Source organism: Convolutriloba macropyga, chromosome 7, assembly GCF_964194025.1.
Source record: "Convolutriloba macropyga chromosome 7, txConMacr16.3, whole genome shotgun sequence".
Classification (NCBI taxonomy): Eukaryota; Metazoa; Xenacoelomorpha; order Acoela; family Convolutidae; genus Convolutriloba; species Convolutriloba macropyga.
Window position 1 is genome coordinate 61,391,990 of NC_134474.1, and position 25,236 is coordinate 61,417,225.

General features: G+C 36.4%; 1 protein-coding gene across 3 annotated transcripts in view; it reads left to right on the forward strand.

The window, feature by feature from the left end:
• Nucleotides 1–36: 36 nt before the first annotated feature.
• The window catches only part of LOC142343218 (uncharacterized), a 65,833-nt gene continuing 40,633 nt past the window's right edge, over nt 37–25,236 (forward strand). For 2 of the 3 annotated variants that reach the window (XM_075394977.1, XM_075394975.1), the window contains exons 1-6: nt 37–178; nt 1,429–1,559; nt 8,377–8,484; nt 10,841–11,068; nt 11,194–11,352; nt 12,089–12,439. In XM_075394977.1, coding sequence (XP_075251092.1) covers nt 44–178; nt 1,429–1,559; nt 8,377–8,484; nt 10,841–11,068; nt 11,194–11,352; nt 12,089–12,439 — 1,112 coding nt within the window. In that variant the 5' untranslated portion in view covers nt 37–43. Of the gene's footprint in view, nt 179–1,428; nt 1,560–8,376; nt 8,485–9,462; nt 10,111–10,840; nt 11,069–11,193; nt 11,353–12,088; nt 12,440–25,236 lie in introns of those variants that run through there. The other variant, XM_075394978.1, reaches the window with a different exon arrangement.

A 25,236-nucleotide genomic window follows, 5' to 3' on the forward strand; every position in this document is an offset into this window, starting at 1 on the left:
TCGAACTTTCACTTGTGTTGTAACTCCATGAGGCGGACGATAAATGATCATTTCAGATATTGTATTTGTAATGTATAATGGAATTGGACTTCAGACACCCAGAGGCAGTGGCACCAATGGCTATGTCCAGAAGAACCTCGCTTTCATCAAAATGGGCCGGAACAAAGTGCAGGTTGAGGTAGGTTAGCTACCACCAGTGTGCTCCCTTACTTACAATTTGAATTGTAAGCTAACTAAATGATTTTCAAAAGGATTGCTTTATCCCGATTCTGTTAAGTGCTTACCGAATCTGTTAGAAATGCTAATTTCGTTAAGAGTTTATTGTATTTTTGTTGGTTTTTTTACGCATCCCATTAATGTATCTCAATTGTATATGTGTAACTGCTCTCAGACGAAGTTGAAGCAGTTGTGTAGTCTTGTCTTTTTTATGCACTGTTTCTGCTTCACCGCAATATAAAGGACAGAAAGGTTGTAAAGCCATTACTTCGCTTCTCATGACTTTTTACAGCAAGCTTGCCTGAAGGCGTTTCAGGATTTTCCAAGAAGTTTGTTCCAAGAAATTTGGTCAATTTAAAACACGCTGGAGCTTACAGTTTTCAAAGTAGGATTTAGCGTGAAAACATGAAGGAGACGTGCAAAATGACTTCTTGCGAGAGAAATCCCTCAACTTATAGTTCAAGATCAGCTTTATTAGTGCTTTTTGTTAGCAGCAAAATTAGAGTCTAAATTGGTTTTTAATTATAAATCTTATTAGTTAAAATAAGATTCACATTCGATTGTCTTTCGTGCAACATTTTCTCGTTAAAGGTTTTTCGAGAGTTTTTTCTTTCCATGAGCTATTCGATTGTTCGCCAAAAGAAACGGGATAACCCAAGAGCATTAAGTCTCTGAGCATCAAATGTACCGATCACTGCAGCTGCTGTGGAGGCAGACTTCGATGGTGTGAAGAGCACTATTGAATTTTTATAAATTTTGACCCCTTTTTTGCCCCCTTGCCCACCAGCCATGACCACGCTTTCCAGTGGAATCTTTTGAATTCATTTGCTCATATATTGGCGTTTTCTTTTACCATGAAGTGAACAAGTTTTTTGTCAAACGGATATATCAACTGAGGGGCTATTTTTTGGCTATAGTCTACCAAAGAAAAACTTTGATCAAGTTAACTGGATAATGCTGCAATAAATAGCTATTATACATCAGGTGTGGACATGTACCGATCTTGCAGAATCTTCTCACGTATAAAGAAATAATATTTGGTTAAAGGAAAACACAAGATACTATTACGATACATTTTTATTGTGAGGATGCAAAAATCACAATCAATGTGTAGTTTTGACATTTTTCCAGCTGCTATCTTATTGCATTAGTTTGTTAAGACGTCCGAGCTCTATAAAAGATTGTGATAAAAATGTTGGCATTGCTTATTAGGATGATGATGCAGCTGTGAAGCTGGAGAAGTTACTGTCCAAGAGAGGCAATGAGGAGATTCTGGAGCACGAGAGGAAGCGACAATTGGAGATCAAGTGCATGGAGTTTGAGGATGAGCTGCAGCAGCAGGGGTACATTTGTCTTTACTTATCGTATAGTAGAAATGAAGAGGCTCGTTATGAGACTCGAACGCACTTAATGATCCGACCCCTGTCAGTCTTAATCTGCGCTCAACTTTTGTCAAATAGAAAATGGAACGTGAAGTTTCAAATCCTGTGAAACCTAGAAAAAATGATTAGTTTGAATTCGTTATCCAGAATTCATAAAAACAGAGCAAATAAAATGCGAAGAGTACATAACTACTTATATACACATATCGAGACATCTGAAGTAATGCTTCTAATTGCTCTAGAAGGAAGTTTGTATCAATTATTGTAAACGTTTGTGGCTTCTTTTTATGTGAAATTTTCCCATGAAGTCCAAGTTTTTGCGGCCATTCTAAAATTTCAACCCACAAACTAAATCCCCCAGCCAGTGGCTTGAGAGCAATTCATCCGATGTTAGAAAGGCTGACGTTTCCAGAAGGCTGAATTTTGGGAATATCCTATCAATTCTCCCTGTTATTACTAGTATTTGAGGGTAATTACTAGTATTTGAGGGAAAACAGAAGTACAATTAAATAGCTTGAATAACAAATCAGAGCCCCTAAACATTTTTAATAGCCGCACAGCGATAGCTGGGGCTATTATTGGCCTTCTCTTGGTTTTTTTTATATCGTCGTCATGATTTTTGTTTCGACCATATGACGTCACAGCCACTTTTTGTTCATTCGTTCATGCAATTTCAACTGAATTGCATGTGTGACGTCATTTTTCGCTCTTAGTGGAGCGAGTTTTTTTGTTCATGCGCGTGATTAAATTTTTGGTCACATTTGACTTACCTCACTCTCAAAAATGACTTCCTCAATTTGAAATTGACTTTTATTTACTTTAATTCAAAGAGATAAGGTCAAATGGGTGTGTGTCACTCAAAATGAAGGTTATTTGAGATCAGCTAATAGAGGCAGCAATAACTTATACAGATTTTTTATTCAAATTATAACAGATCAGCCTTCAATAAAAAGACGAATTTTTTTGGTCTGTCGTCTTTACTGTTTTTTTAGACTGCCGATCTACGAATCTATTGCGGCTATTTTCTGGCAATCTGCCAGCTATGTTTCAAAATGCTCAAACTGTAAAACTTTAACATCTCAACCATTTTTCTTGAATGATTAATAGCTGCGAAGCGATTGCGGCTATTATTAGGGCCATCGTGGTTTTTTACAATTCAACAAATTTGAATTGTATTGGGGCGCTGTCTTTTTTTGAAGATCTGTTCACACATTTTCATGATTTTTTAAGTCAAATTGGAGTAGTTATTTTGGTCACGCTGAAACAGGAAGTGGAGCGAAAAAGCGAGTGGTTTTGCGGCGTGAAATTTTTGCGCTCTAATTTTTAAGTAGAGTGAGAAAACGGTGTTAGAACAAAAATTCGCTTTCTCACTAATGGGTTTTTATTCACATGCGGTAATTTCACTTTGATCTTTACTGTTTTTCCGGTTTTTGGATCGGATTTTCTAAATGGTTTTCCCAATCCATTATATTCATTCTAGGTCTTGTTCAGTAGATTCTGGAGCACGAGAGGAAGCGACAGTTGGAGATCAAGTATATGGAGTTTGAGAATGAGCTGCAGCAGCAGGGGTACATTTTTCTTTACTTATCGTATAGTAGAAATGAAGAGGCTCGTTATGAGACTCGAACGCACTTAATGATCTGACCCCTGTCTTAATCTGCGCTCAACTTTTGTCAAATAGAAAATGGAACGTGAAGTTTCAAATCCTGTGAAACCTAGAAAAAATGATTAGTTTGAATTCGTTATCCAGAATTCATAAAAACAGAGCAAATAAAATGCGAAGAGTACATAACTACTTATATACACATATCGAGACATCTGAAGTAATGCTTCTAATTGCTCTAGAAGGAAGTTTGTATCAATTATTGTAAACGTTTGTGGCTTCTTTTTATGTGAAATTTTCCCATGAAGTCCAAGTTTTTGCGGCCATTCTAAAATTTCAACCCACAAACTAAATCCCCCAGCCAGTGGCTTGAGAGCAATTCATCCGATGTTAGAAAGGCTGACGTTTCCAGGAGGCACGCAGCTTTTTGAAATACAAGATGGCAAATTTACTCTGCTCTAGCATCCCAAGCTTAATTGGTTAAATTTGATAAAGATGTAAATCAACATCAAAAAATTTTAAAAAAACAACATGACAGCGAAATTTCTTAATTTTGGGAATATCCTATCAATTCTCCCTGTTATTACTAGTATTTGAGGGTAATTACTAGTATTTGAGGGAAAACAAGTACGATTAAATAGCTTGAATAACAAATCAGAGCCCCTAAACATTTTTAATAGCCGCACAGCGATAGCTGGGGCTATTATTGGCCTTCTCTTGGTTTTTTTATATCGTCATCATGATTTTTGTTACGACCATATGACGTCACAGCCACTTTTTGTTCAGTCGTTCATGCAATTTCAACTGCATTTTGAATCAATTTGAAATTGACTTTTATTTACTGTAATTCAAAGAGATAAGGTCAAATAGCTGCGAAGCGATTGCATTTTTTATTGGGGCCATCGTGGTTTTTTACAATTCAAAAAATTTGAATTGTCTTGGGGCGCTGTCTTTTTTTGAAGATCTGTTCACACATTTTCATGATTTTTTAAGTCAAATTGGAGTAGTTATTTTGGTCACGCTGAAACAGGAAGTGGAGCGAAAAAGCGAGTGGTTTTGCGGCGTGAAATTTTTGCGCTCTAATTTTTAAGTAGAGTGAGAAAACGGTGTTAGAACAAAAATTCGCTTTCTCACTAATGGTTTTTTATTCACATGCGGCAATTTGACTTTGATCTTTACTGTTTTTCTGGTTTTTGGATCGGATTTTCTAAATGGTTTTCCCAATCCATTATATTCATTCTATGCCTTGTTCATTCTAGGCCTTGTTTTTTTGTTTGAACCAAATTTCGTTTTCTCGCTAGTGGTTTTTTGTTCACATGCGGCACTTTGACATTGATTTTCTATTTTTTTTTTTCAAAATTTTTTGATCTGATTTTTTCAGAAATGGTTTTCCCAATTCACTCTTAGTACGTTTTAGGTCTAGTTTGATGTATAGTCAATGAAAATTTTTTGAATTGTACTTCAGGACTTGTCCTGCTATGTTTTTTAATTCGTCGTCTCCATCGATAGTTCTTGCGACCTGACTTCTTGAAATTGACTTTTTCAATTTCACTGACTTCTACTGCTTTGCAGTAAAAATTTGTGTGAGTGACGTCATTTGTTCTGCTTCTAGTTCAATTGGGTGATTTACGTCACTCAGAAAAATGACATCTGAATTCACTTAGATGAACTTCAGTTTTTATGAAAATTTAGTAGTTAAAGATCAATAGTATTCATCTAATTAGTGCCAAACGTATATGCCCTAATTTTTGAGTATTAGAGTCTTTGATTTCGAATATAATTTTGAAAAAGCTTTATTGGGGTCTTTTCATAAAGGTTGCGTCTCTTAAAAATGACAGTCCGAATCTAACCCAAAAAAGTCTAGTGGTCTATTAAAGGACTGGTGGTCAATCTGTCTATCTTATTTCTTTTGTTGTTTCAATTCATGGTAGGCCACAAGCGTCTACTGCGGCTTTTTTCTGGCAACTTGCCGGCTATGTTAATTTCAATAAGGTTTCTTGGTAAAATTATGCATATATATATATATATATATATATATATATATTCAATAAGGTTTCTTAGTAAAATTATGCATATATATATATATATATATATATATATATATATATATATATATATATATATGAGTTGAAAATAGACGACATTTTTGTGTTCTCTAAATGTTTTGGATTCAGTTCCACAATATAACCAAATGAGTAATCTATCTACAAAATTAGTCGGATACTTTTAGCAGAGGAGGAACTAGTATTCATCTCTCTTCACTTTAATTGTCTCCTTAGTTTCCAAATAATTAGAAAACGCTACATTCCGATATTCCGGGGATTTGCAATTATTAACAACATAAGAACGTTGGAAAACAATGAAGTGGCAAGATAATAAAAACAAATTCCCTGTATGAAAATTAAATCCCCAAGCTTTTGCGCTTGGGCTCTACTCCAATTTATAGAAGTGCAGATTGAAGATGACGATCCTAGGCTTGATAAAAAGTCAACTTCGTGAAAGAAAAATTCAAAACACATAATTTGTCATATCCCTACACCAAAACGGACTTTTTAGCTGGAAAGATTTGAGAAAGCCACTTCAGAAGAACGCGAACACAAAAAAACCGTTGGATAGTTGAAAGAAATTAAGACTTCAATTACCTTCAGAGGGTATAACGTGTTGATAAAATGGTTGCATAATCAGATTCTTTTTTATCAAGTCTTCGAGGTTGCGAAAACCGGTACTTTTAATTCTACAAGCTATGAATTTCAGCTTAAATCGAAGTAACAAGTGCATAAATCGAAGTAAATCGAAGTAAATATAGGCGAATGCATAATCTGTAAAATTGTTTTACATAAGCGTCAAATTTTCATGCCTAATGTTCAATTTATCATGACTCAACAATTGCTGCAAAGAAGGCTAATTTTGCTTTCTTCCGTGCAGCTCAACCGGGATAAAAAATGTGAAAATTGGGACTCGCCGGAAAATAGTAACGGAATCCTGCAACCAAGTTTTTTTTATTAATATATGAACAATTTTTTGAACAATTTTCAAAATTGCCTATTTTTCTATTGTTTTCTGACTTTCAGAATTTTTGTAACATTTTTTTATATTAGGTATGGTGCTAGGGTTATTATTACTAAGTGTAAACATATTTTCATAAATTAATCAATTCTGCTGTTTTTTGTGGTTTTTAATTGCTCATGCTTTAAGGGTTTTTAGTGTTTCAGTGTCGCGTTGTTGCCTATTGAATAAGCAAGAGTTGTTTGTTAAGGTGTGTTGAGAACAATTATTTAGACTTTGCAATATTCAGCGACTTGTTGAGAAATTTAACAGGTTTTTAGTTTTCGTGTTTTTGTTCTTTTCTGTTTGCTCGGTTTTTAATAGCCGCCGTCAGCCTCTTAACTGCTATTATTTAATCTAGACTTAGTTCACGCCATGTTTGAACTGAATGGTTTTTAATTTGTTTTGCATATTGAGTTGAGCAATGTAGTGAATACTTTCAATGTCTAAATAAAAACGTGATAAACCGATAAAGCCCGGTCATTAAGTCATAGTGCATTAGGTTTTCAAAGTCCATTAGAGCGATTGATAGCTGATGTTAGTATTAATCTTAATAGCTATCAGTTTATAAGCTGAATTAATTATAGATTTAGAATATAACTGAAACTGCACAACGAATTAGAACACTTTTTGCAACCGAGGACAAAAAATTCTTTCGGTTTCTTTCTCTTCCTTTTTCTGTATTTCAATCTCGATGTGCGTCAAGCGCTTGAACGGCGGCTATTTTCCAGCGTTTTGCCGGCTATGTTTTAAATAAAGATTTGTTTTCTAATCTTAAGTGAAGTTTTATTTGAAGGATTGATCGTCGTCGTTTGCTTTTTTAATGGAAAGTTTTGTATGATGACTGACTTTTGAGTGACTTTACACCCTTGCCTTTTGGTTTTAGTGTTCTTATTAGGTCTATCGTTTACTTCACACTTTTATATAGCCGAATTCAATTGGTGACAGCTTCTTAGGAGTTAGATGATATTTGCTCGAAAACTAAATTCATTTTGCATTTTGTAAGTTAATATAGTGGTTCATAATAAGCTCTAACAGCATATTTTGAGATCAGCTATTGAAATTACTGCCCCATACCCCGCTGAAAACCCCAGCCCAGCAGGCTTCAACACAATCGAACACGCATCTGTCTGTCGAGTGCAATTTATCAGGTGGCAGTCCGTTATATTAATATCGCTACATTTCTGTCATTTAGTTTATGTCCCGGCTTGATATAGCGGGGGAATTTTTTGAAAAATACGATAAAAGCAGTTTTGATCGGTTTATAGGTCAACTTGATTTTTATTAATAGCCGCCCTTATCTTAGCTGGCTTTTATAGTTCTCCTATTTTTGCAAGTCAATTAGTTTGAATTGTATTATGCAATTTTTTTTTAAGCTCATGCGTTTGTCTAACTACAAAATCCAATCAAAGCAGCTGGTTGTTGTCAAAAGTTTTCTTTGGACAATCAACTTTTGTTTGGTTCTTTTAATTCCAGGGGAGGGGGATTCCGTGGGAATCAATGGGGGCTAATTTCTGGCAATCTGTTATGTATTTTAAAATTTGCTTGAAATATGGTTTCGCAAGATTATGAAAAAGCGTCACTAACAACTAGTCTGAAATTACGGTTAATTGATTGATATAGATTCTGAGGTATTTTTTGAAAATTTATTTGTACTACTCAGATTTTTTTTGCTAAGTTGCACTGTCTTTGTTTAATAATATTTTTGGAAATTTCTCATTTTGGTGGAATATCGCGTTCGAAATTGAGATCTTACTCCGTAAAAGTGCAGGGTGCTAACTTATTTGACGTTCAGTATGCTAACATAGGAAAACGTATTAAACTACCGCGGTCGTGTTGCGACATGGTTGTGCTGCTTTACTGTTATCAAATTATAAGACTAGAGAAGTCCATACAGCTATTATTTAAAGTTAAAGCGGCCAATTTGTCAAACTGCACATGACCTAACCAAACAATGTTGGCCACGTAGACGAGAAAGATTGAATTCCTATTCGATTTTTCAGCTCATGGGTTCCTGAATAATGCTGCATTGTTTCCACTGCTGGTATGCGGGTTTTGTGCTGTTTTATGGCAACTGGATTGCCGTTTACTTCAGTTTTGTATTCTTGTCAATTAAGATGCTTGATTTAGATACGAAGAGGCGGAGATCCAAGTGAAGGTGGCAGAGATGAGACGGACACTGAGTGAGGAGAATAGCAGCAGTAGCAAAGCAGAGAAACTCCTCAACAGGCGACACTAGTGAGTACACACTCGCTTTCTCTACGTCACAAAGTGGTACTGTTTGGTTGGATAAAATTTGATTAGATGAACGCAAATAAAAAACTTTATCGGGAGGAAGAGCTCGCCTCCACTTAATCGTACATTTTGACCCACCTCAGAAAAACCATAAAAAGCATTGCAATACTCGTATCTCGTCAGAAAAATGACTCATCAATAGTATGCGAAAAGTTTTGAAAATTCGATCCAATTTTGGGAAGATTTACCTGCAGGTAGGCGATGAGAGTTAAGATTTGCTCTATCCAGACTGTAGAGGAATTGAAAAATTAATGTTAGCTTACATTAGTTTGAGTTGCGAGCTTATCGCTCAGTAATGTACAGTGAACACGTTTGATGTACGCCAAGTAATGTCACGTTCAATTAGCTCTGAGCTCCTTTTAAACTTCTCTTAAGAATTGATCTTTTGCATCGTGCATTCGTAAAGATATGTTTTTCTGGAAATTTTCTGTGCTAAAAATCTTCGAAAGACTGCGAAGAAATTGATACTAATTTTTGCTTCCAAAATGAGTTTCTCCTCCTAATAAAAGGGGCAACTGAAAACAGGCCGCATTTTCAACAATGTCGCCAAGAAGTCTATCTAATGGAATTAATATTAATCATTACAAGGGTGCAAAGTGTCCATTAGATGTAGGGGGGTCATATTCTAACAGGGGAAAAGGGAAATGGTCCCAATTTTTTACAACCGTTTGCTGGTTGTTGTACATTGATAAATCGTTCCACGCTTTCCGCACCAACCTGGCTGCTTTTCATATCCCAATATCTGATATTGTATCAATTGGGCAGAAGCGGGTTCTATGTGTACTCATACAAACACATCCCATGGAGAGAAAATGAGAAAAAGAAGGAATGAATTGAAATAAACGCGTGTATCAAAACGGCCTGTTGTATTTTCTATCCCTGCTCCCAATATGCAAATGTATAAGCTACGCTATTTTTTCCATGCAATACATTTCCCCCTTTTCCACGTAGAACTGTATGCAGAGTACACATATAGCACAGTGAAGTTGCTAGCTCCACATTTTTAGAGTGCGTGGATTATTGTTTTTACATTACTTCTCTATTTTTTCGCTACGTACGCTTATTTTGAGCTGCTCGGTGTGGTGAAATTTATCTGCTTTTTGTTTTTCTTTGTTTATTACTCAGTAGTTATAAGTTTACTCCCCCTTTTAAAATTTACTGTCCCCCTTTTTGTGATCTTTAGCTGTATTTTTCTGTTTTTTTCTTTGCTGTAGGTGGTTTTAAGTATTAACAAGTTCCGTTAAGTCTAATGTCTTATATGGTGGTCACACATGGTTACTGTTGAACTGAACCCGTTATCGTATCGAAATGGGCAAATCGTACGAGTAAATCGGCTGCGGTGGGTTTTGGCGTCTTTGCGGTAGTGTAAGTGGTGATGGAAGTTATGGGACGGCTATCGGCACGAGGTTCCATCAAAGCTGCCCCGGATATTACGTCATCAACACGTGTGAAGCTGGATGTGAATTCGAAGGAATTGTTTCAACAAGTGTGGAATAGTTCAACGTCAAATAGAACTCAACTGCAGGATAATTCATACGCCAGTAGTGTTGTGGCTGCGTCATTAAACAGGTCTTGTCCCTTCTGTGTTTCTGCTTTTAGAAAAAAAATTTCCGTAAATGTAGAATGACCGAGCTGCGATTTTATCTTCCTGGAACTTATTTGTAAAATGATTTGGGGTCTTGTTGGTCGTTTGCGCTTTTGAAGCGTCATTGCTCTCGTAGCTCAAATTAGTACAATGATGAGTTTATTTCGAAACGTTAAACAGAATTTATCGCAAAGTGATCTATTTTTATGTCTGGAAATTCTTTGATGGTGTTTAATTTCTCTGATGGAATTCCGCTTTCGGTGTTTAATTCCTCTGAATTGAATTTTTTTGTCAATTTTTTGGGAACCGTTGTTATTTTTATGCGATATTGCGCCTGGCCGTTTTTGGTCGACGATTTGCCTTTTCATTGCAAGCACCTGGACCAACTGTTGAAGCGCAAGAGCATTGTTGAATGTGTTTTTAATTGGTTGGTTGGTTCGTTACAGTTACCATACAAAAAAGTAAAAAGTGACAAGTTGTAAATTCATTGTCTAAAGGGAACTTTTTTGAAGTAAGTCTTGTTAAACTTTTTTTGGACTCCAAAGTTCTGCTCATCTCACCCTCCGCGACAACTAATGAGGTTTTTTTGCACTAATAATGGTTTACACAGCCTGATTAATAAGAAACCTGATGAGGCATTTCAATTAATTTAATACATTTCACGTTGTAAGAGTTCCCTAATACTCGATGTGATACAATGATGTGTGTGTTTAGTGCTGGGAGTGAGACTCATGCAATGGCGGAAGCAACAGCTGCTAAGAACGAGGCATTCCGCACTGCCATGAAGATAGATGCTCCTTCACAGCTGGCAGATGGAGACGATGTCGACGATGGAAACGAAGAGCCTGCTGTTGAACAAGAGGCTGCAGTGAAAAGAGAAGAAACAGACGAGGAAAAGGAGGATGTTGAGTCTCGGAAGAGAGATCGAAAATCTTCACACAAGTAAGAATGAGTCGAAGATCTTTGCTTAAGTAACAATCAACTGTCAAGTATCTTAAAGCTGTGCTCGGCGCCTGATTGGTCAACTAACTGGCTCAGATCCTTTTCAGCTTCTATTTTTTGTACAGGAAGAAGTCGAAGCATTCCAAACGGCATCGACACTCCCATCGCCACAGTAGATCCCGTTCCAGGCAACGAAACGAGGAGAGCCAGGAACCAGAGGTTGGCGGGAAAGACCCCCAAGAAGATAAGCCCGAAAAAACAGAGGAGAAGAGATCAACTCATAAGTAAATTTTTCTTTACTGAAAACTATTTCGAGCAAATTTGTCTGCCTCAAAAAGTGAAGCTTATATGTTTGAATAGAGTTTTACGGTATTTTCGTTATTTATGAAAAGACGAGAAAGTTTTTTTATCCAACCCAACGTATTAAAGAAAATTCTTGATGAAAACAAATCCCGATAACACTAATTTGAACACATATCTTTGTTTGACATACAAAAATCAACTAACATACACTGTGAGAAAGCAAATTTATGATAAATTATGCACCAAAGATGAAATAGATCTTTTCTGTTTGACATTCTACAAGGAGGTTGCTGTAACAATAATTCCATGTGTCTTGAGAATTACTGGTACCAGAGTTCATGTGATTTATATGAATCTACATTGACAGCTTCAATTGGTTTTCCCCTTCCTTTTCGATTGCCCAAAAAAACTTGGCGGTTCATGGGTGGCATGGCTTGGGTGTCTTGAATCCCGTCCACTAATTGTTCACTTTAAAATATATATTTTTAAAACAAATGGTGCATTTTAAAATACTCCATATGATTAAGCGGAGAGACATGAGGTTAATACAAATCTGCTTTTTCTAGTTTAATTTGAACAATAAGTTATTCGATTGAAAACGTTGTTCAATGGAGCTGTTGCTTTAAGGTCGTTGCTGAAAGATTTTCTGAGACACAAGAATTGCAAAGCGTTAAATGTCAAAGGATATAAAGGTACTTCATAACATTTGTGTTTCAGATCTTCCAAGAAGCACAAGAGCAAAAGTCACCATCACAAACACAGATCACGATCTATTTCTTCATCGCCTTCCCGATCGAAATCCGTCGACAACAAACGAAAGTCAAAATCGCGATCAAGATCACGCAGCAATAACAGCAATAGCAAAACTCAAAATAATACAAACAGCGATTACCACCACCACCACCGCAGCAGTAGCAATAGTAAAAAGAATCGTTCTGATTATGAAAAACATTCTATCCACCACCACACCGAAAGTAAAACTAGTTCTGTTTATCATTCCAAGTCCCCTTCGCATTCTAACAATTATTCTACTTCGCATTCTAACCACTCAAATTCTGGGAAGAAAAGGTGAGCGTTGCTTGTTTATTTTTGTTGTGTACTATTTTGATGATCTTATGTTTAGTCGCTGCATCCACAATTGGTATGGCAATGGCATTCAACTGCTCCTAAAACTGAAAGAGTTAATTTTTTGGAAATACTTATAGGAAAAGCTCTAAAGTACTGCATCCTTTTATTTAAGTTATAATACTTATTTACGGCCCATGTGCTGTGGCATGATTTTATGAGATAGGATGGAGGTTTTAAATTCATCCACAGGTGGGTGAACTTTAGATCGGATAAGAAATCAAATTGTCGCACCTAATTGTTTCCGCTGCTGTTTTTGTTTTCAACTATTTTCAAAAGAAATTCAACAATTTTGGCAATTAAACTATTTTGGCGCCATAGTTGGAATTGGAATCGGACTGTTTTATTTCACGCTCAATGTGTGTGCTCTTGAACGATATGCTGTTGAAAACTTTAGAAAGAACCATTTTAATTGCTCTTGAACGAAGTTTATAGCAATTATTGTAAACGTGTTGGTCTTTTTTATGCAAATTTTTCGCTCGACCGTTTTTGCGCATTTCTCCTAGAACATTCTTTGATTTCTCGAGTGACTTTTTTACGCTTTCGCTCTTCATTTTTGAGTGATCTCTATTGCTCTCACTCCGAAGTAAAGCTTGTTGCTAACATAAAATTGTTTGCAGCATAACATAAAGTAGGGCTTCATAGCCGAGTAGGCAGTGCATCTGGTTATGGACCGGGAGGTCAGTGGTTTGAACCCAGGCGGGGTTAAATGTTTTTCAATCCGTCTGTTGTTCAGGAGCCATTCTTTCGACATTGGTCGGTTTATGTTTAAATTTGTTTTTTGTTTTTCATCAATTCTCTTATACAATATCTGTATTTCCCATCGTGTCCTTTATCAGTAAGGATGAAAATTCATTTGACCAGATAATTAATTTGTTCCATCTCCAGTTTTCACAAAATTAGTAAAAGTCTCTCAAGTGTTATCGTGTTTAAAAGACTCGAATGTTTCAATAAAGTAGGCTTGAAATGAGTTTACAAATTTTGTGAACTCTAAAAACAACACTTTTAATAAAGTCTAATCTACGACTTTTAGGAAGAGAAAAGCAGTGTACTGATCAAGAAAATACTTTTTGACATATACGATAATAATCAGAGAATTTCGTTTGAGAAAATAGATGAGACATTTTTGGAAATAAATATAAAAGCACTTAAGTTTTAGGTCTTAGTTTTAGTTTTCAATGGTTAATTTCTATTGGTTGCTGAATTCTCTTGAGAAGATGTTAAGTAGTCGAAAAATTATCATAGTTACGTCATGGTCAATAAGATTTTTCTGGAAATGTCAGACAAATTTTCTTGTTATCCTTTTACAAGCTTAAATTTAGTTGAATAATTGAGACCTAAACTTATTCAATTTTAACTGGGAAAAGATTCAGCTTCATATTTATTTATCTATTCATTGCAGCAACTCATAAGATAAAACTTCATAAGATTCAAAATATTAAACATTTTTTTGTAGAAAATTACAATAGCTTCTGATCCAAAGGAACAGATGAACAGTGTTCTTCCTTCATGCAAAAAGCTTATTTTGGAATCCCATATGACCAAACATCAAACACTTCAATTAAAAAAACTGCTCAGTGTGCCCCCAAGTCATGTCGCGACGATGAAAAATTACAACATCACATTGCCTCTACGCATGCGCCGTCTTTGAACCTGAAGAAAAAGTTTTCGTGTAGCAGCTGCCCTTTATCGTTCCCTACGTATTACCAGCTTCTTCGTCACAGAAAGAACAATGAACAAAATTTGGCTGCCTGTACCTTCGAAGATTTTGACTCAGTACTTGAAAAAAGAGCGTACATAGCTTTTAATTGCAAGAACTAAATCTAGAGGCAGTAATCGAGAATTTTATAATAAATTATTAAGTTCTGCTAAAATTAATATATCGTTTGGTTTCGCTATGCAAAATGTCCAAAACCGCGAAAAAATTCGGTACTTATACGCAGCTCATAGTAATCAGTTTTTCTCCAATTGTAGGACCAAGTGGTTGTGGTAAAACAGAAGTCTTGTTTCGAATGTTAAAAGGTTCAACCTTTTATCCCCGCTTTGAGAAAATTTACTATTTTTACAAAGAGTTCCAACAACTTTTCAAAGATATGCAACGAGTTATACCAGGGATTCAGTTTCTAAAATACGCAGGCTTTGATATAACAAAAAATCTATCGCATTGTCTGCTTATCTATGACGATTCATGTGAAGAAATCTTGAACGACAAAGAATTTGCAAAAATAGCCACGTCATGACTTCATCGCAAATTACATGTTATATACGTCAAACATAATTTGTTCCATCAAGGCAAATGGCCCAGAACTATTGATCTGAATACAACACACATAATAATATTCAAGCCGTTTCGTGACATTCAACAAATTGAATATCTTGGAAGTCACTTGAATTGTCTCCAATTGCTAAAAGAAGCATACAAACTAGCAACTGCGGAGCCCTTTGGTCATTTGATGATTGATCTCGACCCAAAAACCATCAAGGGTTTACGCTCTTCATCGCAACTTATTGGACCGGATACTTCTATTTTTTACATTTCGTCCCCTGAAGCAGTCATTACAAATGGAAAAGAAACATTTGCTAATGCTTAAGCAATGGGCAAATAAGAGGAATGAAAACACAGCTCCAAAAACATTACATCAGGGTGATTTCATTTGATTTTTGAGTGACTGTGGTGAACGTACTCTCTGGAGTTGTACCAATCAATAAAGTAGAATTCAAAAATTTCGAGAAACCACTACGCTAACTTGCAGACAGAGGAGTTGAAAAAAATGAGAAAATTTTTCTTTAATTCTGATAATCTAAGATTCTGGATTTCGTTTAGTTAAAATTAGTGCGTTACCTTGTATTGTGTTTCTAGAGTAACATGCTCACTGAAGAGTTTGTGCTAATTTCTCGCCAAATGTATGCGAAGGAACAACTCCAAATTACTTAGCTTCTCAACAATAAAAATGTCCGAGAAAGCCAAACAAATATCACTATTGAAGAGAAACAAGTCTCCACCAGCACCTTCTACCACGCAACAGCATACAGATAATTTTTTGTAGAATGTCGAAGATGAGCTGAATGAGACTAGAGATGAGAAAATTGATACAAAATTTTTAACTGAAATTAGCGAGCGAGTTTTGAGAGATATTAAACACCTTGACAAAAAAGTTTGAAAAGGCGAGCATAATACTAGAAAAAAAAATAGAAGAGTCAGAAGCTCTATAGTTGGATCAAACATCAACACTAATGATAAAAAAAGTAAGTACGGGAATTCTTGTCCCAGATTTTCTTTACGATCTACAGCGAACCACATCTAAGCTTTTACTCCAACATATCAACGCCCTGACCTTTCTAGATACGATTTCACATTTAACTTGCAATACATACGCAAAAATTTCTTGCCTTATCACTAAACGAAAAGTTACATTTGTTTGAGGATGAACCCGAAAATGAAGAGTCAGGAGTCTCGAGAACAGAAGAGTCAAAAGCTTCTGGCGACCGATGAAGGAAGCTTTGAAGGTGCAAAAGACGAAATCCAACCGTCTAGCTCGTGGGCAAATTACTTCCTCTCACGTTAAACAATTGAACAAATTATACACAAAAGGTAGTGAAGATTTTGGTAGCTTGTTAACTTGAAGAAAGCCAGCGGTTACCAAAGTTGTTCAATAGCTTCAGTCGAAAGCCCCGTGCACAAAATACAAACAATTCAGAGAACTTTTCCGAGACTGAAAGTTGTTGCATTCCGAATAAACGAAATCTGGTCTGATGTGGCGTATATGGATAAAGTTACCCAACACAACAATGGAGTCAAATTTTTACTTGCGGCGGTTGATCTTTTATCGCGATACCTACGAGTGCAACCAATGAAGGCTTTATTTGCAAAAGATGCGGTCGAAGCGTTCAAAAAAAGATCGAGCAGAAAAAACCAGAAAGGGTTTGGACAGACAAGTCATCCGAGTTTAAACGTGAATTCAAAACCTTTTATCAAAAGAAAAAAAATCATTTATATAACATCGAAAACAAAAACCAAGTCGGCATTTGCTGAAAGGAATATTCGATCGCTCAAAAACATTTACAAATTCTTGGACGAAAATTCGACCGGAACTTATATAAAGGAATTGCCCAAGTTTGTAAATACTAAACAGTTGTATTAATCGTGTTACCGAACTTGCACCTAATAAAATTTCAAAAAACATGAATCGTTTCTAATATCCCTAGCAATTAGCACAAAAAAGTACAAGCCAAAATACGAAGAGGGAGACTTGGTTCGGATTGCAAAGCCAGACGAAATATTTTGGAAAGGTCATAAACAAAACTATACAGACGAAGTCTTCACGGTGTTCAAGGTTGCCGCCCTCAGTCCACCATTATACAACCTTATAGATGCAAAAAAATTTATAATTGAAGGTAAATATTGTGAACCAGATTTAGTCCAAATGAACGTCCTTCCTGTCGAAGACTAAACATGAGTTTTTGTAAAGAATTTACTTTTGATTTGATATCGATTGCATCAATGTTAATTTTTACCAATAATACTATGGTCAAGTTTCGAAACCAACTCGCCCAACCATTCCAGTTAGACGGAGATTGGCAAGTTGCCTTTGCTTCAATATCATTTCCATCATACATCAACAATGTAAACTCAGCCGAAATAGTTGTTTTGGCGCTGAACTTGATGCTTCACATAACCGCACAGGACAACTTCGAAGAATTCGTAAAGGTATATACAACAGTTCAATAGAGCTTTTAGAAGAAATTTTCCGAATCGCTGAATTGAAACAATTTGACTATGATTTTGCTACTGTGACAAAAAATTGGTTTCGAAATTTGGGCCTAACGAAGGTTTGTCATTTGAAGACGAAGGTCCCCATTGTTCTTGGTTTTAAAGGAAGGAAAGATAACTCACATCATGGTTTTTTTTTATTGGCTACAAGTCAGAAAATGCAGGCAACTCTTTGAACCGACATATTGGAGATTTTTCAGTTGATATCACAGTTAATATTTGTATACCTTGATATAATTGAAGATCAAAACGTGGGTAATGTGAGAGCTCCGGTAAAAAAAATCATTGAGTCTGAAAGACATTTGAGAAACGGTAGCATAAACAAAGTGACACCCATACACCACAAGTTCTACTCAAATCTGGATTACAAGCCAATATTATCAAACAACATTCAGAATATCCCAGTAGAGTTGAGAAACGAAACTGGAAAACTATTCTGGCACCGGAAAAGTTGTTTAAACTCAGTTTAAAACGTACCGGAAATAGTCAGTTTGAAATTTCAAAATATTGTTTAAAATGGAGGTCTACTGCAGCAGTCAAGCATCTCAATCAATGCCGCATTTTTGCGGACACTACAGATAAAGAGGCAGCGGTTTTGGAGCCCTTGCTGCATGTATTGGAAGAGTTTCTCTGCCATTGGCACGCGAAATTCTCTGGCCCGCAGCAAAAAAGATTGGTCACAATTTTTTGGTGCAGGGAGCACCAGAGTCAGTAGATTTTGCAACCAAAAAAGGTCAGCTAAACAAGCAATGAAAAATACAGTAGCCAAAACAGCTCGCAAACAAATAGGTAGCTCTCTTCAGTCGCGTATTGCAACAGGTCGTCAATTAATTAGACGAAAAAGACGGCAATACAAGAAACCTTGTATAAATCAAACACTAAAATTCTCAACCAGAAAAATCCTTTCTCGAAATCCCCGTCCAAAGAGGAGTCGTCTTGAATTTTCTCGCGTTTGAAAAATGCGAGTTAGTATTGCAATACCATCTGAAGCCACTCACAGTTCTTTAGACTTATTCGAAAAACAATCATCTTTATTGGTAACATTTGATCAAACATTCGAGCGAAAAACAGGACCGCTTTATTCGCCCTCAGGGTCATCATTGGAATTTGAAGTTGTTGGTGACTGCAACAATTTTATTGATCTGCAAAAAATTACCTGGAGATTAAGTGTCGAATACTTCAAACAGATGGAACGGTTTTGCGCTACACAGCTGGTGATGGTAATGCCAGTGATCTTCCATATTTTGCTTAAAAAATCCTTCATTCGCTTTTCGCCGATCGTACTGTTTCTGCAAATGGCATCAAAATTTCAACAGCTGATGGACACTATGCACACAAAAGTTACATAGAAACTGAATTTTCTCACGGTAGAGGCTCAAAGAGAAATTGACTAAAATGTCACGGTTACGAGTGTGAAGAAAACTCAGGCATGATTTCAGCAGCAACATCAGATAAAAGAAAAAGAACAGTGGGACAATTCGCACGCATGACGTTATATGGAAAGTTGGCAGTTGATGTTGCAGTTTTCTTTTCATGTGAGAAACATTTGGTTAGTGGAGTCACGTATCGCATTTCAGTAAGATCTCAAGGCGACTTGTTCTCGAGAAAAAGCGTCTACGATCTACATTGACTCAGAAGGAAACGCATCTAAGAACGCTCTTCCCATGATCACATACTAATGGACTAAGACCAAATTCTTTTTCAAGGGAAAAATTGTGAACATCTCAATTTCAAATTTAGAGGGGTTTATGCCGCTGATAATTATGCTCTGAACTTGCAAACCAACACTTTTTTATTGTTAATGCATTATGATTCAACTCTATTGGAACCCACTGGGTAGTGCAAGCTAAACGATATGCATACCAAATAATATATTTTGCAGATCCATTGGCTCTACCCTTGACTAGCTACAAGGATATTTTTAACCGTTTACAACAGTGTAAAGACTTGGAGATAATGGTGGATATCATGGAACATAGAAGACATTCAGTCTCCATTCCAACCCTCCGACTCCCAGCTTTCTGGTTTGTTTTGCATATATATTGTTCATTATTTTTTTGTGAGAAATTTCCATTTATACCTGATGTAAATGAATTCGAGCTACTAGCTTTTGTAAAACATAATAAGTGAAATTTAATTGAATTTTTAAACAACCGAACTTTTTGAATATCATTTTTTTTTCAAAATTTGAAGGTTATAAAAGAGTTTTAGGTTTCTCTGTTGGACGCTTCGAGTCATCAGTTCAATTAGGTTTTAGAAGTGATTCGATCAAGCCAAACGGTTGATCAAGCATTAGTTCTAGTTTTTCTATGTTCTGACATAGCAACCGAAACTCTCCCGCCGAAAGTGTAATTGTTTTTATTGAAATCCCAATAGACTTGAGTCCCAGTGGTATGATAGGTCTTAACAGCAGTCCTGACAAGCCGTTTTCATTAAGCGAGAGATCCAAATGAAGGTCACTGTACTCAGCTTCCTTAGACAAAACTTTACCCAAAATGTTGCCTATATTGAGACAAACTGTATCAAAGTAATCTGAAATGATAAATGACATACATTACTGTTCATTGGATTGTAAACAATTTCAAACCCCACGCTAACATGTCTAGACAAGATAACTGCTGAAGAAACAAATCCCCCCAAAACACTACGCGTGTAAATAATATTTTCTCTTTGTTCTGATCAGCTATGATGTTTATACGAAATATGAAATTCAAAAGATCGGAAATTTTTTGCCCTAAATGTAGACCCATTCAATGCCCTAACTGTCCAAGACAATTTAAAAACTTCCATTCACTAATGCAGCATCGCCGGGCTAAGCATTATAAAGGCAATAGTGCAGCTCAAAACTGACAAATTTTCTTTAGCAATGGATAAACTAGCTCGCCTCCTGGAGTTTATTTAGATTTCACGAGAGCACCCCCGTTCAGCTTAAGTCAATATGACGTAATTCTATTTATAGATATGATGGAATAATGATGAAATGGTTAAGTCAAATAAACAAATCGATCAGCAACATTTTTTCACTCTTTCCGCCATTGCTCTCTCATTTTTCAATATCAGATTTGTGAAAACGCTTCAGTTCTTTGGCACCTTATTACATTAGTGCAAGTATTTTGTTACTAAGATTTTGTCTAGAATTTGCTTTCAATTTTGAACCTGCTTTTCCTTTAAGTTCCATACCTAATAAATACAAATTTTGATTTCTGTTGTTTCTGGAATTGGTTCTGGACTTTGCTGTTAAGTCTTTTTAAAATTCTTCTTCGAAAGAAAACTTTTTGTTTTCTTGCCGTTTAAATCCGGACAATTAATAGAAAAAACCATCGCAATTGTTTATCCATCACTTGCAATATGACTGCTGAGTGTTTAGAAATTGCTAAAACGAGTGAGCGAGGGACTCGAACTCTTGTGCGAATGTGTCACAACTTCAAAACTATTGTCTTTGTGAAAGAAAGCCTCAATGGCAAGACAAAATTGTGGCACACAAAACAGCTTCATTATTCCAGTGGATTACATTGAGCCAATTCTCGAATATACCAAACAGAACGATTTATTTTAACTTAAAAACGCCAGAAAAATTGTTGAGACAAGAAGAGTCAGTATGCCCATCGATTTTATTGATGAATTACTCCAATTCAAACAAAAAAGCAAGATGTGAAAAAATTGGAAAAACGAACAAGAAAACTTTTTGCAGAGTACGATAATTTTTGCATTGAAATTTGGAGAATCAACTGGGTCAGCCAGAAGTTGAGCAAATATCAAATTTTGGAAATTTCGATCAGTCTCAGTCGCTAAGTGAAGACACAAGAACTCCGGAAAAAAGCCTCCCGTTGCTCTCCAACAAATTTTTTGATGACGTCAGCATTGATGAAACACCACCATTGGATCAATGTTATGACCCGTCAAGAAGGTGATCAAGTTATCTCGACTCTAAAACACAAAAAAAACTTTCTTCAATTTATTGTAGAAATCCAAGTTTGTATTTGTTGTTGTTCGCTTTTTTAACATGAAAACTTTGGATTTGTATCTTGAAAACAGGTTTTAATTTAACTTAATCTGAAAATTCATCTAAACACAAGATTTACCATGAAAATTTGTAGGAATTCGTCCTTCTTAAAAAACTCAGACGTTGAGCAAACAACTATGTGAAAAATTGCTAATAACAAATATGAAAAAATAAACCGGGTTAATAAAAAAACCAGTTGAAGCTTGGATTCTTTAATATCATGACAAACAATCAATAGACAATTCGCACAAGTTGCTAGTATGCGGTACCAAAATGAAAAACTTGGCTAGACGAATAAGCAGTTAAACTGATCGCCTACACTCAATCAACAAAAACTAGATAAACAGGTAAACAAATGAACTTTTTCTATTGACACAATAGTCTGGGAGACTTGCTGCACTCAACCACGGTTTGTGGAGCAGTAGCTTTCAGTTCCAAAAGTAAACAAAAGGCGCGCACTCTGATTGGATGAGAGAGATGTAAAAATGTGGACCAAACAACCCAAGATTTTTCTCATTTGCTTTTTGCCTTCACTTTTGAATCAATTCACCTAAACTTTTCTTCATATTTGTTCTCGAAAACACTTTCACAAAACTTTTGCTTTCTTTTCCTCAAATATATTTCTTCAGCTTTCGCTATCTTGGTTTCTTTGTTTCTTGCTTTTCGAAACGCTGCGAAGAATTCTGAAAAGTGCATGGGTTGTCAGAAAAAGCTCTCGGATAAACGCAGCCTACGATGGCACATGCAGATTGTACATAAATAATATGTACACACAAACTTATTCGCGTACGATGAGTGCGCATTTGCTCATTAAAAAGTTGTGGAGCTCGAGGCACATATGAGACAACAGCGCAATTCAAACCGCCCCCGATATTGTCTATACTGCATCAAGTTCTTTTCCAAGAACGTCAATTACATGGAGCATATGAACAATAATATGGACTACCAGTATGGAACGCTGACGTAGAAAAAATCAAAGATTTATGAGGAGCAGGCGCGATGAGATTGAAAATTTTGTTCAACTCATCACCCAAACTCACGCATAAAGACTACAATTCAGTGCAAAGATAGCTGATTAAACCCTCAGGCGATGAAAGCAAGAACAGTCAACCAGACCCAATAAAAATTGTTGTCAACTCAAAATTGCCACGCGTTGACTTCACAAGATTGAGCAAGCCGGATTTATCTGGATTTGTTGAAAAACTGCTTCTCGCATTGAACAACTTTGCTTCGTATGGAAGCGGCTGGACAGTAGATAGAATTGACAATGTAAAAATACGTTTTGTCCGAATGAAACCGATCGCGGCATCCTCTTTAGCACTTTCAGGTGACCTGGCCAGATGTAGGTATCTGCTCAACATTCGCAATCGACAGGATGAGAAATGCTTTCATTACTGCTACACTGCTCAATACCATAACGCCATTGGACGCAAACTAATTTCTGACAATTCATCCTGGAGACAGAAAACAAAGCCAAATGTATGGAAAGAAAAACGCCAGAGCAAAACAAACTGTTGGTACATTTATGATGCCAATGGCTGTCCATCAAATGGAAAAATTTGAGCAACTGAACAATGTCCTTGTGGATGTTTTCAGACACTCGAACAAAAAGTTGATACCGTTTGGCATTTCAAAAAATCAAAACTTCAGCTTCCACTTCGATCTGGTTTTCCTAAGTAATGGAACAATGCATCACTGTGTCCTTATCACCAACATCAAAGGCCTAATTCACAAGACAAGCAGATAATTCAACGCCGAGACAATCTTCTATGCCGCAATTGTTTCCACCTCAGTACTTCACTAGCTAAACATGGAGTGCATGCTTCAACAAATTTGCCATCAGAACGCTAAAGCAATAACAAGAGTGCCAAAAACTGAGCAGCAAAGCTTTGAATTCAAAAATGTTCAAGCGCGGTGGTTTGCCCCATTTGTTGTTTCTTTTTTGATCTTGAGTCAATTATTGAACCCGTTGCTAGCAGTAGTCAGGAAAACTCAATAACGAAAGCGCTGGAAGAGCACAAACTATGTAGCTATGCTCTAATTTTCGTTACCTTGGATCAAGAAAAACTTTTCTTTGATATAAAAAGCGGACCGTGATGAAAGATTTTGTCGACACTTGAAGAAATTGCTAAGAATATTTATGATGTGAAGTAACAACACTAAATTTTTTTTGGTGAATTAAGAACACTCAATCTACCTTGTGTTAGATATGTGACACCGAATTGAGCAAAAGCCAACCGTACTAGACCATTGTTAGTTCACTGGAAAATTTTTAGGATGGGCCCACGCTCAGTGCAACTTGAAACGCAGAACTCTCAACTACACTCCCCTCTTCGCCCACAACTTAGCAAATTTTGATCTTCGCCATGTAGTACTAGCACTACAGAACATAAATGAGAGGAACTTAATTTCGGTTGTACCCAGCACTAGCGAAAAATTTATCTCGTTGCAAATAGGAGGTTGACAGGTTGATGCAGAACCTGCCAGCAGACCAAATCAACTTGCTTGAACAATTTTTCGAAATATGGCCCGAGTCAGCAGTCAAACTGTTGAAACAAAAGGGTTCGTTCCCTTATTGCTATATAGACATTTTCGAAAAACTACAGGAGCCTCAGCGTCCTCCACGCAATTTGTGGTCGAATAGCTTGCAGCAATATGAAGTCACAGTAACTGAAGATGAATACGCAAGGGCAGTTGAAGTATTCAAGTTATTCAAGTGTCAGAACATTGGGGAGTACTACAACTTGTACTTGAAAACAGATGTTTTTCTCGCTGCTGTAGTTCTATGCTTTCGGAAGGTATGCTATGATTGTTGTCAATACTACACGGTCATACTACACGGTATGTTAAGATTGTTGTCAATACTACACGGCATCAAACTTGTCAGGTGATGCCATGCTGAAAATTTGCAACCCTGAACTCCATCTTACAGAGAGAGAACATCTGGATATGGTGGAGAGCTTGATAAGAGGAGCTGTGAGCTCAGTATACAGCAAACGCCTTCCTTTGTACGGCGAGCAAGTTTCTGCCGGACTACAAGCCGAAGATTATCTCCGTTCATTGTAATGATTGATGCAAATAACCTCTACGGTGGAATAATGGAAAAGTTCCCGCTTCCTCTTCGTGAGTTTGAATTATTTGACTGGAGCGAATGGTCCGATGCAATTGAACAGAAAATATTGAAACGAATCTTGAAAACACCCGACGATGATGAAATAAGATATATTGTTGAAGTAGTTTTCAGTTATCTGGATAGCTTGCATGACTTTCACTCAGATTTTCCATTGGCACCGACAAAAGAAGCAATAAATGAAATCTGGCTCAGTGAATATCAATGCGATTTATTAGAAGAGATGCAAACCACAAAACTTCCTCAGGTTAGAAAACTCCTTCAGACGCTTTTTTAATAAACAAAACTATACATTGCACTATCAAACGCTGAAACTCTATGTTGAGTTGGGATTGATAGTAACTAAGCTTCATCGAGTGCTATCTTTTAAACAAAAAAAGTGGCTGGCCTCCTACGTGAAACTGAATACGAAAAATTGGAAGCAGGCAAAGGTTAAATTTGATGAGGATTTTTTCAAATTGATGGTCAACTCATCGTTTGGAAAAACCTCTGAGGGTAAACGCAACCGTTTGAAAGTCAAGTTGACCCGCACTCACTGTGGAGCAAACTTTGAATTTGATAGAAAATCCTGAGCATCAGTCGTCGAAAATCATTAGTGAAGATCTTGTTACTGTATGTCTTCAGCAATCGGAAATACTTTGGGACAAGCCAACCATATTAGGTGCCTGTTTATTGGATTTGCGAAGAAGTTCATGTTCGAGTTCCACTACAAAGTCATGAAGAAAAATTTTGGTGGCAATTTGCTTTATTTAGACACAGACTCATTTGTGTATGAAAAGTGCTCGAGAAACTTTTTTGCGGAACTACAGCAAAAAAGTCGGTCGCTGAACAGTTTG